General features: G+C 35.9%; 1 protein-coding gene across 1 annotated transcript in view; it reads left to right on the plus strand.

Moving 5' to 3' along the window:
- The window catches only part of LOC150094636 (oxysterol-binding protein-related protein 1-like), a 714,206-nt gene that overhangs the window by 92,233 nt on the left and 604,690 nt on the right, over positions 1 to 17,283 (plus strand). The window contains exon 5 of the mRNA XM_090411347.1: positions 13,061 to 13,172. Coding sequence (XP_090267473.1) covers positions 13,061 to 13,172 — 112 coding nt within the window. The remainder of the gene's footprint in view (positions 1 to 13,060; positions 13,173 to 17,283) is intronic.

Below are 17,283 nucleotides of genomic sequence, written 5' to 3' on the forward strand. Positions count from 1 at the left end.
GAGGGATAATAACCTCTCTATCTTTACTTGTCAATGTGCTCTTCAGTATCCAAGTAATCGTCTGCACTATTTTGCCAGCTCCTGCAATATGTCGTCTGAATTTCAAATCTCTATTTACCATCATTCCCAGATCCCTAGTGTTATCAATTTTCTGTAAACTAGTACCATCAGTATGACACGAAGTATGTAATCTTTTCATCCTGAAGTGAATTATCTTACATTTTACAACATTGAATTGATAACCATTGTCCTTTGCTCACATTGTTAATTTATTTAAATCATCTTGTAAGATATATATCCTTTATCAACTATTGCCCTCCCTTGTTTTGCATCATTGGCAAACAACTGAATGTCTGCCTTCAAATTTTCTGCTATTCATTAATATACAAATTAAAGATTTGTATGTAAATTCTTGATTTGCTCCAACTTATTCTGTCAAATGCTTTTGAAAAGTCCAGCAGTATTATGGTGAAGCCATTTCCTTTATCCAGTTCTGCTGTCAACTTATTAAAAAATGTGAATTAATTACTGGGGCAGGACCTACCTTTTACAAAGCCATGCTGCCCCATATAAAGTACATATTCCTATCCATGACATTCCTGAATTTTACTTTTAACCCACTTTTTCAATAATACTTTAACCACCACTCCAGAGATACTGATTAGTCTGTAATTTTCTAATTCTGTTTTGGAGCCACCTTTATGTAATGGAACTATCTTACCCTCTTTCCACTTCCTTGGAACCATGCCAGAGCTGAGACTTAGATTAAACAACTTCATTGGAGGCACTGCCAGTTCACTTGCACATTTTCATAGCACATGAGCAGACATACCAAGCTGACCAATACTAAAAACTCCTCTCCTTTATTTCATGCTTAGGGAATTTGTGTACATGCATTTTGGCATCCCCTTGGGACCACAGTTATGCTCACATAATTTGTTACCTGCCCATTCAGATTGGAAACCTGGGAAACTGCACCCAACTCTTCATAACCGTTCCTTCACTCATAGTTATCTATCCCAGGGGTGGCTAGACAAATGCTTGATTCCCCCCCCCCCCCCACAATATCTCTAGTTTCTCTGGTTTTGCACTTCTAAACTCCCTTACTGAACAACACCTTCTTTAAGCACCTAACTCCAAAATCATTTAAGTGCAGTCCATCATATTCACTTCACAGATCTATAAACACAGATCTAACGACAGGTCCTTATGTCCATCGTATTCACTCCACACATCTATAAACTGCACACCAGTTCCTCCTGCACATTCTTCTCATTGGCAATCATGACCTTTCTTCTCGTCCTATCATACCAAGGCAGCAGACTCACAATCTTCACAATCATGAGAAGGATTATATCAGTAGTATGAAAGAACAGTATGATAATTTAGGAATTATAGACACGTTAACACAAGAATATTTTAATATTTGCGAAATATTTCAGTCTGAAACTAACAAACTATCTTCAGTGGCTACATAGGAACAGTTTTTTAACAAGGTGGAATACCAACAATTGATCATTCAAAAGTAGAATGAGCCGCATGATGTTACATTGCTAAGCGTTAAAGAGAGAAAGCATTTCATCAGAGTGATGACAATATAACATCATATGACTCGTTCTACTTTTGAATGATCAATTGTGTATTCAACCTTGTTAAAAACTGTTCCTATGTAGCCACTGAAGATAGTCTGTTAGTTTCAGACTGAAATATTTGGCAAATATTAAAATATTCTTGTGTTAACGTGTCTATAATTCCTAATTATAATGTCACAAGTGTCTCTCAAGAGTAAAAAATATGATAATTTGCATAAATAACATTACATTGCAAATACCATCAGGAAACAAAAGGAATAGAATTACAGTGCCATCAAATTATGGTCAAGTGTTTAGAAAGAAAGAAATAATATTGTGTTTCTTGAAAAGCTTGTGAGTATATTTATTCAGGAAAATGGTATGAGAAAGTCATTTTCGAAGAACAGAGATAAATGAAGGAAGAGAAGGTTTGTTAAATTTGTTGCTGAACTGGGAATGGATGTAGGGTAGTGCTTGTGTTCTTACATGATTAAAGGAAAGCAGAAGGATGGTAGGGTTAGTGGAACAGCACTCACAAAATACTTATAAAGAAAGAAAAAAACATAATCCAGAAACAAATGAGAAAGCAATTGGAGAGAGATGGTGAGAAAGGGCGTCATCTGTTAGGTGGATTGTCCTCTCCATGGATTCATAAGACTCATCATGGGAGGTCCACACTATTTAATACAAAGTATTGTACCACTCCTTAAACTCATCCATTGTTTGCACTCTCACCACCCTCTCAGGCAATCCATTCCATGCCCTACCACAATCCATGCAAAAAAAAAAACTTATCTTTTTGATCACTACTTCCTTTTGCTACTTCCAGGATAGTCCCTTGTTCTACCATATTGAAAATCTTTCCAATATAAATCCATTAATAAACCTTTAATAAGCTATCATCTAGTATATTTCCACCAAGTGGGTATGAATCCCATCTGTGAATCAGTAAAGCATCAGTACTATTAATAATGACCCTCCCAAGCTTCACATCATCTGCAAATAACTGAATATTTTAACATGAAGAGTGAAATAATAATGGTCCCAGTACTGAACCCTGTGTAACTCCACATGTACCTTTCCTACTCCATGATACTGTTCTCTCATATACAACTGTTTGATTATTAGAAAGCCAGGCATCAATCCAATCCACTAACCTGATATCCAAAAACAACTTGTCAAGTGCCTTTGCAAAATTCAAAAAATGACAGTGTATGCCTTACTCTCATCCACTTCTCATATTACTCTGTCCTGTTACCATTTATAAATCGTAACTAGATTACTAAAACGAGCATGCCCCTTAACTAATCCATGCTGGCCTACATTATTAATATTGTCCTCATCTGCCTAATTTGGTATACCAGTTCTTACCAGTTTCTTCAAAATCTTAACAACTACAGAAGAATTACAAACAAGCCTATAATATAATTTGATACCTCTATTCTAACACCACCTTTATACAGTGGCACTACCTTACCCTCCTTCCAATCTCCGAGGAACCTGTCCCATTGCATGACTTTCATTAAACAGTCAAGTCAATAGCATGGTCATTTCCATAGCATATTCCCTTAAAACATGTGAATTCCATCTTTTCCTCCTCCCTTACCAGCATTTAGTATGTGGAATATATTACAGTTCACCACTCCTTATCCCTCCCCTCTTAGGACTAGGATGGAACACTCTAATAAAATGATCATTAAATAGCTCAACTATGTCAACTGCATTGGTTATCTGATGCCCATCTTTATCCAACTGGGTAATCCTTCCACAATCGTTTTTCTGCTTACTCACCACACACTGACAAAAACTCCTCGGGATTGTCCTTAGATTACAGCACTAGTCTCCTCTCATTTTGTAAATTTTCACTCCTTACAATACTAGGCACTTTTTTAACTGAGCCTTATATTTATCATGCAAACTGTTCTCCAACTCTCTTTATATATCTTCCATAACCTCTTTTTCATCTGCATTCCTGTTTAATTTCTCATCATCCATTTGACTCCAAATCACTATATCTTCTTTACTGAAGATATACAATCTGTCATTGCTGTCAACAATTTTTTATTAATTATCTCCCATACAATACAGAAGTAGAAGAAAATTTGTAGTGACATTACAGACCTCCCTCCCTTCAAATTTTCAGTCCATTGTACTGCTGCAAGCTAGTTTCTAAATTGATGATAGTTGCCTGCCTTATAATTTCACATGAATTCCTTCTGCCTTGATACTTATCCCTGCCTGTTCATCCTCCAAGATAGGATTACATGATCACTCACCAACTGGAGTATAGCATCTCATTACAGTCAGATCTTCTGATGCTATGACCAAATCAAAAATTCTTCACATTCCTTCCACCACATGCTACTAAGACAGTTGTCTCTCAAGAAATCCAGTGATTCAGTTCACCTAGTCCTGCATGCTGCCTCCTCTGTCCAGTTTATATTGCTATAGTTGAAGTCCCCATAATGATCACTCACTTTGTACTTATCAAACTAATTTCCCTAAATGTTTCTTGCTCATCACCATCTGGTCTATAGCAACATCTTCTTAAAATACACTATCTACCAATAATTGTTCGGACACACCTGTTATTTGAAGTTGTGGAACATACCAGGTTTGTTAATAACATAAAAACTATTCTACAGATAGCAGGAAGCAGTATTTCATCATATTAGTAGTTGAATACAGGTCATAATGCAACAAAACATAATCTTAGTGACTTCAAGAGAGGTGTCGTCGTGAGCTGTCACATTGGTGGCATGTACATACGTGCCATTGCCACTCAATTGGAGCAACCAAAATGAACAGTTGGCGATATGATCAACAAATGGAAACATTCTGGCATCACTAGTGCAGGAAAACACCCATAGCGGCTGCCAAAAATGACTGATAGGGACAAGAGGGTGTTAAAATGAGTGGTATGCAAAAATTGTTGTGTCCCAGTCTACGATTATTAGGCTTTTCAACTATCCTTACATGTGAAACTCTACTTGTCTTTGTCCAAATCTTATTTATATACGCGATATTACCCAGATACAAATATTCAAGCTTCTTCTCCCCTTAGTGTCCATAAATATTTATTTTATACTGCACCGTTCAGGACATTTAGTTTAAGATATAAAATTCAAAAACAAGGAGCAATTACCAAAATGTCAGAGTGTGAAACCAATATGCAGTCGTGACCTTTATCTCATAACTTAATAAATCCCCCCCCCCCCCCCGTGATTAGGTTTGTACGTTGTTACAAGTGGTGCATTGAGTGACAATCTCAGACAAATGTATTCTCAACGAACAAAAGTTTATTGAACTCTTAAACATGGTACAATTCATTCTAAATAAAACTCAATTCAGTACTAAGAATATATAATACAAATTTTCACCAGCTAAACACAAGTATTAGGTTAAGATCCTACATGAGAATTGTGATCATATCGCCATAACAGATTCTATACATACAAACAAGTATAATCTTAGAACTAGTTGATCCTTTGTCTAACCCCTTACTGGTTTGATCATGCTATAATTCTGTATTTCCTAGGACATATATAATCTGTTATTCTAATTTTCTCACTAAGACAATATGGATTAAAATTATCCTTTCGCTGAGCTAATACACACTTTTGACCTTTAAAACTCTCTTAATTAAAATACAATGTACATGCATAAATCTCTAGGTACATGAATTACATATTAATTAATAATAAGCTCAATTTTATTCTAGTTTGACATGTACTAAAGTCCTAGTATAATTCTCATTAATCCTTTCAACTGTTCAGCAACTGTTCACAAGTGTCTCTCAAGAGTAAAAAATATGATAATTTGCATAAATAACATTACATTGCAAATACCATCAGGAAACAAAAGAATAGAATTACAATGCCATCATATTATGGTCAAGTGTTTAGAAAGAAAGAAATAATATTGTGTTTCTTGAAAAGCTTGTGAGTATATTTATTCAGGAAAATGGTATGAGAAAGTCATTTTCGAAGAACAGAAGTAAATGAAGGACGAGAAGGTTTGTTAAATTTGTTGCTGAACTGGGAATGGATGTAGGGTAGTGCTTGTGTTCTTACATGATTAAAGGAAAGCAGAAGGATGGTAGGATTAGTGGAGCAGCACTCACAAAATACTTATAAAGAAAGAAAAAATGAACAATGACTTTATGATTTGAATTGACACGAGATTTTACAGTACCTTTTGACTTGGGTCTTCTACACTGGTCTCTACCTTTTTCCGATATTTTACTTTCCTAGGACGAGATTTTCTATAACTTATCACTCCTAAGTTCTTTTGGCACTAAGATGGGCTTTCACAATCTTTACCTTACATTCTTCAATCAAGGACATACATAGGATCATCTATTCTATGGCTGTGAAATTCACCACATGGGCACTGACTTCTTTATAGAATTTTCTTTCTCTCGTTACGATCACTGGACGATGAAACATACTGACATTATCTTCTCTCCTTTTAACTGAATGGCATCCCTCATTTCTTACAATAGGAACACGGAATCAAAATCCTGCGCACTTTGTTTCCTTATTGTGTCGGACGGAGAAAACTCCTAACCTGTCACTCAGGAAAACCGCATGAGACCTATACGAAGACTCGTGAAGAAAACTCTCAGGAAAAAAAGCCTCTTGGGGGGGGTTTCCTAACCATTTTATACGGTGACCCCTATCGGCACCTTCTTCAATTTCTTCCCCCCCCCCCATACTGGAGTTGATTTCACTGACTAATTAGAGTAGCGTTCTTCTGCCAAAACATCATGCAGTCCGTGTGCACGCGATTGACATGTGACGAAGTCTCGTTTCGGGAATTATGACCTTGAGCTTTGGTTTTTTGTTTAAGCTAACCTCTATGTCATCTGTACTAAATTAATCCCCCTTCCAAAATTTTCTAAGAATTAACTGGAATCTTTAATCTCTTATTTCAAGTGTAAAAACCTCTCACATACAAATTCCTATGACTAATCTTCTTTGCTTTACTTAACCTTATTTTATCATATCACAATTGTAATAAAATTCCCTTCCTTTTTTTTTTTTTTTTTTTTTTTATTTAGTTCAACAAACAATTTCAGCTATATTTTTCACTTGGATGCAAGCATGTTTTTCTTTCCTTTTTTTTTTTTTTGTATTCGTTACTTTCAAAGGCTCTTAACGATATCTGCTTAGGAAGAAGCTTGCTTACTTAGTTATCTATACAGGGTTTTTATTTCTTCTCTTGTTACACCATGATAACTGAAATTTTCACATTTTTAAGTTATCAGGGTGTAACAAAACATCTACACTTGGCACAGACTATCTGTGATGAGTTCCAGAGTGCCATTAACACCATATTGAGCAATAATTCTGTACGAAAAGAACTCTGTTTACTGGGTTTCCACAGAAAAGCAGCAGCACTTAAGCTGAACATCACAACTTTGCACCAGGTGGCTTGTCTTGCCTGGTGCAAAGAGTGTGTGAACTGGACAATTGACCAGTGGAAAACGGTACTCTGGAACGATGATGAAGGTTCACCATTTCCAGTCTGATATCAGGGTGTGGAGGCAGCCTGGGGAATGCTTGTTACCACAGTGTATTATACCCACAGTAAAGTTTGGTGTAGGGGGTAATGGTGTGAAGTTCATTCACCTGGTTTGGAGTGGCACCACTGTTCGTTGTCTGTGGTTCCATGAAGGTAGCTGAGTATCTTGATATTCTGGATAATCAGGTGCTGCCTACACTGTGAAGTTTTTATGGAATGGACTCATGTTACTATCAAGACAACAATGCTCCATGCCACAAAGCTGTAGCTGTTATGGTATGAAGAGATGGGCGTTAAACGACTGCTCTGGTATGCGCAGAGTCCTGACCTCAACTTCATCGAACACCTGTGGGACGAATTGGTGCAGCCATTTAGGCCCAGTACAGTATGTCTTTGACCTGTTGTTGAGCTCATTGCTGCTTTGATGGAGGAATGGAGACAATTCCACCTGTTTTATGCCACACATTGGTGGAAAGCCTCTCTCAAAGGGTGCAGAAGGTGATCAAAGCCAAAAGTGGACATACCCAATATTTAGGTTTGCCTGATGATATCAATTGTAAATTGCTAAAATGTTCGGACAGTTATAGGTGGATAGTGTATTTTGTCCATCTCACACCATACACTCTCAAAGCCATTAGTGTTATTTCCACTGTGATTCTCCACCCTGAGAAGGCACAATTCAACTCTTATCATGAGTAACATTCAACCACCATGCTTACCTTTCCTATCCTGATGAAATATGCTATACACTTTTCTATCCCTGTCAGAACATTCTCCTCAGTTAACCATGTTTCACTGATTCGAACAATCTTTGGAGAGACTGAATCAAACAATGCCACAAATTCATTCTCTTTATTCCTAATGCCCCTAGCATTTTGTATACAGAAAACCCAGTGCATTGCCAATATTTTTATCGTCAATATTACTATTCTCATTCTCTACCTGGCTCTGAACTTTATTGTGTACACATACTCATTTCTCAAGCACTATATCCACATAAGGTGCCATTCCTGCTATGTTCAAACATTCTTAGTGAGATTTTGGGTGTGCTCTCCCAGTTGTGAGAAAGATATTAAAGTTTTCACAGATTTGGAAGTTGTTCAGCAGAAAAAAAAATAACGTTTTGTGCAAAAAAGAAGTTTTTTTGGCAACTAAGGAGGCTACTGGTGTGATGTGTTTATGCCAGGATTAGCTATATGTGAGTCATCCTAAGAAGAGAAAACTGATAAGAAGGCCACATTGCTAGACTCATGCAAATGCTTTGTAAACATCAAGACCAACTATGTAAATTTCTCCAGATTTTTCTGTAGTTTTTGTTCAAAGGTAAGTCAGGTTAGCTTGGAGACCTGGAATGAGTGGCAGAATTAATATATGTGATCACTAATTAATTGGTGGGTGTCCAGGTAAAAGTTGCATTAATGACCTTTTCAGTTATTTCTGAGAATATTGAAGTGATCGCAGATAGTTTGTTGGCTGACTATCTCTCATTTTAGGCACATGCTGAATAAAAGCTTGCTTCCATGTTATTGGATAGATGCTAGATGAGTGTGACATCTTGTATAGATGATAAAGATGGATGTTAATTCTGGAGCATAATCTTTTAGTACAGTTGCACGATTCTTCCAGAGTTGGGGATACCAACACTCCTATCCCAGTATCTCCCATAATGCAAAACACATCTCCTTGTGGATATGTATAATGTTATGCAATAAGGGATTGCCCACTACCCAGACTAGTTTCGACCTTTATTGAGGTCTCTTCAGTAGGAGCCAGGCCCAGAGTTGGGGATACCAGGCAGAAGCAATAGCAATGTCTTGCTCTCACTTGGATAAAGGATTAAACTAAATTTATTATAGTCTAACTAAGTGAAAAATAAACTTTCAACATCTTTCTCTAAATCCAGAGTAATTTAATAAAAAAAAGAAAAAGGTGGCAAACCTTTTGGCAACTCCTATAGGTAAAGATGACCTTGCTATTGCTTCTGCCTGGTATCTCCAACTCTGGACCTGGCTCCCACTGAAGAGACCTCAATAAAGGTCAAAACTAGTCTGGGTAGTGGCCAATCCCTTAATGCATAACATTATACATATTCGCAAGGAGATGTGTTTTGCATTATGGGAGATACTGGGATAGGAGTGTTGGTATCCCCAACTCCGGAAGAATCGTGCAACTGTACTAAAAGATTATGCTCCAGAATTAACATCCATCTTTATCATCTATACAAGATGTCACACTCATCTAGCATCTGATGAAGTGGCCAATCCCTTAATGCATAACGTTATACATTATGTGTTTTGCATTATGGGAGATACTGGGATAGGAGTGTTGGTAGCGTGCAGTATATGTCATGTTAGAACTGGGATTTTTCATTTATGCCATTGAACATGTATGATGCTGAATTTTTATCTTGGATGGCTTTGTCACTTGTTGGAGAACCAGGACTTTCATAGGATTTTATTTTATGGTACAAAGACATCAACGGTCATACTGCACCAGGACACAGCTCACAGCAGTACATATGATAATTGGTTCGCAGGATTTGAATCCACAGCCTCTTGGCTAGAGAGTGGATATGCTAATCACTTGGCCAACCAGGCCAATGCTTCCATAGGAGTTTTGAGTGGAGTGAGGAATGAAGGCCTTCATTCCACTGTAGATTATTTCTGTTTGGATAGAGCATGTGTTTGATATGGTAATTAGACCATGGAAATGAGGTGTAGAAATCCTTGACTTCATCCTAATTGGAACTGTTGTAGTGCTGTTGTATGAAGCTGAAAATAGATGTGGGAAAAAGGAATATGAACAAAGTTGTGGTCAAAGTTGCTAAGAGAAATAACATCTGTAGTGTATTTGGAGAGGAAAGCTGGTTAAGAATAGGTCCAAGTGTTGGCAGTAGGATGAGGATTGTCTGGTATTCTGATGGGTAGGTGAATAATTAGTGTTACATCATTACTGATAGCAGATTGTTTGGTTTTTCTTCCAGCTTTATTTGTGAAGTGAGACAAGGGCAGCCATTTGGAATTATGAACATTGAAGTCTCCAAGAAAGATGATCTTACTATTTGGCTGGCTAATTAAACTGAATGTATATATCAGTGTTCAAATAAATCAATAAAAATCAGTGCTCAAATAAATAATAATCCAAGCAACATCATGGTCATTTGAATAATAGAGTAGTAAAAACAGCAAATGAAGGCAACAGAGTAATGCAAGGAAATCTTGAGCTGGAGTAGAAGTAGAGGATATTCAAGGTTTAGGAACCTTCATCACGGAATATCGTGCCTGACAGAAGTTTGTTTCCCATCCTCCTTATGGAAAACATCATGAATGATGTAATTAGGGTAGTTTTTGTGAACTGTAATCATAGAGTATTCAGAGATGCTACAGTACCTCTGAATGGAGGAAAGAGGAATTGCTAGCTCCCTAATTAATTATGGTATGTTATACATGTCCAGCAAGTCCATTGTCTGAAGAAATAGGTGTGGGGTGGAAAAAAGGAAAGCAGAAACTGGAGACCTTACTTTGGAGATAAAACAGCAATAGCCATCTTCAGTTCAGCCTCCAATAAGATTGATATTGGTATTTCACCAACCAGTGAAATTGCAACTTCCTAGTTGCAAGAAATTTGGCATTTCTTGCAACTAGGAACGATTTGCTCTTTCACATTCAAGTTTTACAATCCTCGGGCTCCTAAACTGTTAATAATGATCCATTATTGTTGGACATAGTAACATCACTTAATATGCTGTAGAAGGGATGGGGAAGATGAGCCCTGTGTCTTGGTATACATTATCAAAATAACCATGTACCCATTAACACACACAGATCCATACAACTCTTTCAGTATATGTATATTACTGTGTTGTTTCAGAATATAATCTGGATCTATTATATCCAAATTAGATACCGGATATAATTCAGTATCTAATTTGGTAATTTAGCAAATTAGAAGTATCCTATCAGTGGCTTTAACAGGCACTTAGGCTCCCACAGGTCTTCCAAGTATCCTAACCGCAATACGAAGATAAGGGTTTACTCCTATGCCTCTAAGTATTCTTGTCTGTAAATTGCGTGTGTTCTACTGGCTGGTTTGCCTGTTCTGAGGAATGAAAAACCCAAGTTTCTGGGAGAAAAAAACCCTCTATCTCCATATGAGACCTTATGAGCAATGATTAGAACTTTCTTAAAATTAAAGATCATTGCTTATTATAGGGCATGTCTCTAGAAAATTGTGTATAATAAGATAACAGTGCCTTAAGACAGTGGCATATTATGATAAGCCCACAAATCACTCTCTACAGGGACTCCCATAATTACAATGTTGTAATAGTGATGACTTCAGGTGTTACATAAGGTTTCAGTCTACATAATTGGAAACCTGTATATAGCTGGTGACGAATGCATAGAGATAACCTGGACTGCTAACTAGATGTCCAGTATCTTCTGTGGTCTACTGAGATAGTGAGCAAATGAAGATTGGCTTGGGAGTGTGTTAACAGAATTGTATTCTATTCAGGGAGTAGTAGTAGTAGTGATCAGGAAAAGGGAAAAAAAAAGCGATAGTATTCGCATACACCAACTGGCTGGAATGTACATGATGTTAATATATGTATATAGATAGATACTTGTTGTTGTGCCCAATGTATTTCTACAACCAACAGATAACACTAATAATAGGACTCTAGCATCATCATCATCATCATCAAATTCCTGCCATGTACCCTCAAGGGGTGTACAGGATATGACAGTACTACATGAAAAAATTACATCATTACTAACTTCCTATCTACAATTTTCCTCCAAATCAGTCTGTTACTTGTCAAGACTCCAACATTATCAGATCTTATATTCCTATCGTCTAAGGCACTTTGAACCGTATCAATCCACCTATATCTTGGTCTTCCTCTGGGTCGTTTTCCTGCCAACCTGGCAGAGAACACTTGTTTTGCTAATCTTTCCTCTCCCATTCTATTTAAGTGACAGGGACTCTTAAATAGAATGGGAGATCAAGGACTCTAGCATTGATGTATAATCTTTTTTTTTTTTTTTTCACCAGGGGCCAGACCAACAATTGTTGTAGCGATTGGTCAGTGTCTGTAACAAACCAGTTCGATTGTAGTGTAGCTTGTTTTCTGTGTATAGTTGTATGCTTCAGAAGATGACCTTGACATAAAGGTCGAAACGTCGAATGTAGATGTTAGTTATATTAAACTAAAGTTTTTATTCAAACATGGTAGTTGTCTCCATAATTTTCAAAAATGCAGACTAATAATATGATTAGTACCTGCTAAATTTCTGTTCATGACATGGGCTAGTAATTAATAGTGCCATGTTTTGATATCAACACATCTATAAATTCACAGGGAGGGAACACAGTGGTAGTAACTGCCAGTTCTGCTCTGCTGAACTGACTACCACCATTGCTCCACTTTCCTCTTATCATTTATGAGCAAACATTAGGGATGTTGACAAGGCAACTGCTACTCACTATCCCTATATGGTTCAATCCCAAATTCACCACACCAACTTCTCATCCTCCTCCTTCATTCCATTTTTCTCCTTTGGAACAGTATATCCCATACTATTTTTCCCAGTAAATATAACCTGCAGCTCTTCAAAAAACAATAACAGATTCCTTTTTTCTCTCTCTTATCACTTGCCTATACACAGCACTGTCATGTTAGGTCTTGATGCCTCTCATTTGTAGGATTTATAAAAATCCTACAAATGAGACTATATAAAAAAATGTGTAGTGCATTTTAATAGTAGAATTTTGAGTGTATTTTAACTGTAGTTTTTTGCAGTTAAATTTTTAAGTGATGTGGTTTTGTAGTTTGTTTCATTTTCAGTGATGGAGCCAAGATTTATGAATACATCCATGATATAGACATGGAGTTAATTTTTGTTATATCAGTTTTGTTTGCTTATTTCAAAAATGTTATTTAATATAAGTGTTTTTTTCAGGAATTAGTTTTATTGTTACTGGCAAATAATGCAAATGAGTTTATTAGAAATGGAGAAGGTCAAACTGCAAAAGATGTTGCCAAAGTAAATGATGTCAAAAAATTGCTTAAAGGTAATTTCCTTATGTTATATAAATGTTAATATCATGCATCCAAATATTAGAAGATATTCGTTAATCATTGAATAAAATTTTAAGTTAATATTAGAAAAAAAAAACACAATGTATTGTTTAAAAGTATTTTATTGTGTTTTTTGTTTGGAATTCTGCAGATTGTTCCAGATTCTGAAAAAGCACTCAATCACCTACAAAAAAGTCTGTTAGATATATACTTAGGATGAAGATATTACAAATTTAAGTAGTAAATTGTGAGTTATGCCAATGTTTGGGCCATGATATTTGGGTTTTTATTGAAACATTTTAAGTTACTAAGCAGACATATTTGAGCTGTTTTAGTCATTGCATTCTACAGATGATGAAATTTGAGATTTGCAATATTGCCTTGATTGGAATTTTCAGAAAAAAATGAATGTATTTTATAATAAAGAAGAATTTATATTTTTTAATCCTTTATCCAAATGTGAGCAAACAAACATTTGTGTGTGAAATATCTTAACTACAATGCTACTTTCAAAGTCATGTCTCCACGTATATCAAGTTATTCAAAACTTGAATAACTTGATATATGTGGAGCTATATTTCCATAATGTATAGCGTATTACTATACATTATGGAAAGAGTCACTACAGAGGTGGTTTTGATCTTTATTGAGGTCTCTTCTGTGAATACTAGTCTTAAGGAGATACTGAGAACTAAATCAGTACAGAAGTCATGTTTTCCTTATACAAGCAGCATCAAATTATAATGAAGTTGTTCCTGTTTTAATACTTTACCCAAGCATAAGTAAACAAAGTTTGCATATGAATTATGAAAAGTTTGCATATGAATTATGAAAAGTTTGCATATGAAGATACTTCATATGCAGACTTTAGTGAAGGCAGATGACTCTACATCCAATTATCCTAGTGGCTCATAATACACAAAAAACTTTCTTTCAGATGTGTGTGTTGCTGTACATTATGGGAAGGATTCCACCAATGCAATCTCAATGGTTGAAACCAGTCTGTGTAGTGACCTTTCCCATAGGATGCATAGTAATATGCAATATACACATCTGAAAGAAAGTTAGTATGCTGTGTATTATGGGATTAGAGCAGTTTGGTGTAAAGTCTGGAGATGAGGAGGCTGTGGAGAGGGTTCAGAGAAGAGTGACCAAGTTGGTGAGTGATATAAAAAATGCTCCCTACATTGATAGATTGATAGCTTGTGGATTGCAGAGATTGGTTGATAGGCGAAGAAGAGGGGATATGATAGAAACATTCAAATTACTAAAATGTTTTTATAGGATTGATGCAGGGGAAATGTTTCAGCTGTGTGATAGTGATGGAAGAACAAGAGGTCATCTCTGGAAATTAAAGAAGAGTGTGGTTAGCAAAGGTGTCAGAGCAAGGTTTTTTGCCTGGAGGGTGGTGAATGAGTGGAATTCATTGCCTGACTTAGTTGTGAGCTCTTCGTCTGTAAATGAATTCAAGAAGAGATATGACAGATATTGTTTTGCTAGTTTGGGTCTCCCGCGATGAGTCTACTGACTCCATGGAGATACCCGTAATAATAATAATAATAATAAGTCATTGCAAAGCCACAAGCAGCCTTCTCATACAATGATAATTTATGCAGAAACTTTTGTTTGCTCACTCTTGGATAAGGGATAAAAGCAAGAATATAAGTTCTTGTTTATTATAATTTGTGTAACTAAGCAAACAAAAAACTTTTTCAAGAATGCATGTATCAGTATGTATGAAATTGGTACTGAACATGTTATAGGTTTCCAATATTTTTGTGGGTAGAACTGATATAAAATTAGATTTATAGATAGCAATGTGAAGGCAACCTTTAAGTTGTATTGTGTGAATATTTTTACTACTCACACAATACAGCTGTTTTGAATGTAGGGTAAAGAATGTCACCTTCACACAGCTGCAAAAAAAAGTGTCCTTGATATTAAGATTGCCTAAACAGCCTCACTCACCTCTGAAGTGACCAAGAGTGTACATAGTTTTCTGCGCATGTATCGTCTGTTATGTTGGCCAGATGGCTTGATTGATAGAAATCTGCCTCAAAGAACATATCAAAGGTGTGGAGAAAAGAGAGCACATGAATCAGGATTAGCATTTCATACCACTAAAGAAAAACAAGTACTTTGGCAACTCACACTGAATTCAACATCTATGTTTGCAGATTTAAAGACGCTACCAAAATGGTAAGGTGTCCAACCCAATGTAACAAAAACAAGGTTTCATCTTGAATTATCTTTGGTCAGCATATATCAGAAACCTGAATATCAGTGAATTAGGCTATGAAAGATACACAACGCATTATGACATTGAGCCAAACATCTGACATGTTGATGCTATATTCAACATCTGGGTTAAGATTAAATACCTCGTATAACAGTTACTAATTTAGAAATTTCTCTGTTAATACCTTTTTGTAATTTTGTAATTAAATTTGAGAATGTACATGACAGAATGTATTAAACTAGTCATTAAATAGTTCTTTTTATGATAATGTTATACATGGTTCTCATCTGATAAATAGCAATAGAGAACTTACCACAGAGACCTCATTTCATTGATTATATATTGAGACTGCATTGCAAGAAATTGAGGTGAGCGATTTAGAAGTAATAGTGGACAGAAATGAAATCCGAGAAATTATTGTAAAATTTGGCAAAATAATATACAGGATTAATTTATATTAGAAAAACATACTGAAATGCATAATTAGCATTTTTTATTCCTTATGAGCCATGTTTTTTTTTTTTTTTTACAAAAATTCACAGACGAGAGGTCTCAAGATATATAACACAACAATGCTATGTGTGGGCAAGTGATTAGAAAGTAGAATGGAATTTGTCAATGTGTTTCTTGAAGATGTTGAAAGATTATTTTTCACTTGGTTAGAGTATAATAAAATTAGTTTTATCCTTTATCCATGTGTGAGCAAACAAACTTTCAGGTGCAAACTTTGTTTGCTCACACTTGGATAAAGGATTAAACTAATTTTATTATGTTTCTTGAAGAGTTGGGAGGTTGCATGCATTTGGGAAAACAGTAATAGGAAGACTGTTCCAAAGGAGAAAGATAGTAGACTAGAATGAATAAAGTGGATGAAAAGTTGGTTCAGTGAGTCTGAAGCTGAATTTTATATATATATATATATATATATATATATATCAATGTTGACCAACAGCTGCCCATGTTCATATGTAATTAGAAGGAAGCAGACGGACAGTGGTAGCCAGTAAGTGAAGCAGCATCCATGGAAATACCTATAAAAAAAGACAATGCAGAAACAGTGTTTCTATGGGGAAGCAACTAGAAGAAGTCATTGAGAGAAGGATCATCAAACGGCTCTCTTCTGGATACAGTGCTGTCTGACGACAGATGCGAGACCCCTCAACACTTCTATGAATAGTGGAAGAAGGCGAATCCATTCAGATAATAGGGTAATCAACATTTCGTGGGATGAGTGTTTATTATTATATGATGGAAAATTAACTTTTCTTTTATGAAAATTCTAGTTTTTAAAGTGGTAACTATTTTGCTTGTACAACAGCAAAAAAATTTTACGTATAAAGCACATGATTTCGCGTGTTGGTGACGAATTTGCACATCGCCTTATTCCTTTCTCCCCTTCAACATGAATTGACTCTTGACAATCTGCCAGCTATGGTTCTTGCATCTGTGGTTGAACAGTATAATATTCTAATTAATAGCTTTAATGGAACATGCACTAGACATATTAAAATAAGGCATATTCCGATAATTGGACCACATTTTTTTATTAAGCTAAAAGCACAATAAAGAAATAAAACCCGACAAGTTTTACCCCTGAAGATGTAAGTCGATTGACTTACATCTTCAGGGGTAAAAGGTAACTGAAAGTTAAAACAACAACCAAGAGAAATTAATAGTTCATACTATACAGTTGTAGCCGTCTGACTGTTCATAAAATTAAAAAATCAGAATGCAGATTCAAAGCAGTGCTCAGTTTAAACAATGCTGGATGATGCCATGTTCTGTTGTTCACGATCATAATGTCCGAGGTCTGAGTGTGGTATATTTTTTATCAAAGCTGACCAAACTTGGTGTAGAATTAAGCC

Source organism: Typopeltis vanoorti, chromosome 21 (genome assembly GCF_054136105.1).
Source record: "Typopeltis vanoorti isolate ZY-2024b chromosome 21, IOZ_Tvanoo_1.0, whole genome shotgun sequence".
Classification (NCBI taxonomy): Eukaryota; Metazoa; Arthropoda; class Arachnida; order Uropygi; family Thelyphonidae; genus Typopeltis; species Typopeltis vanoorti.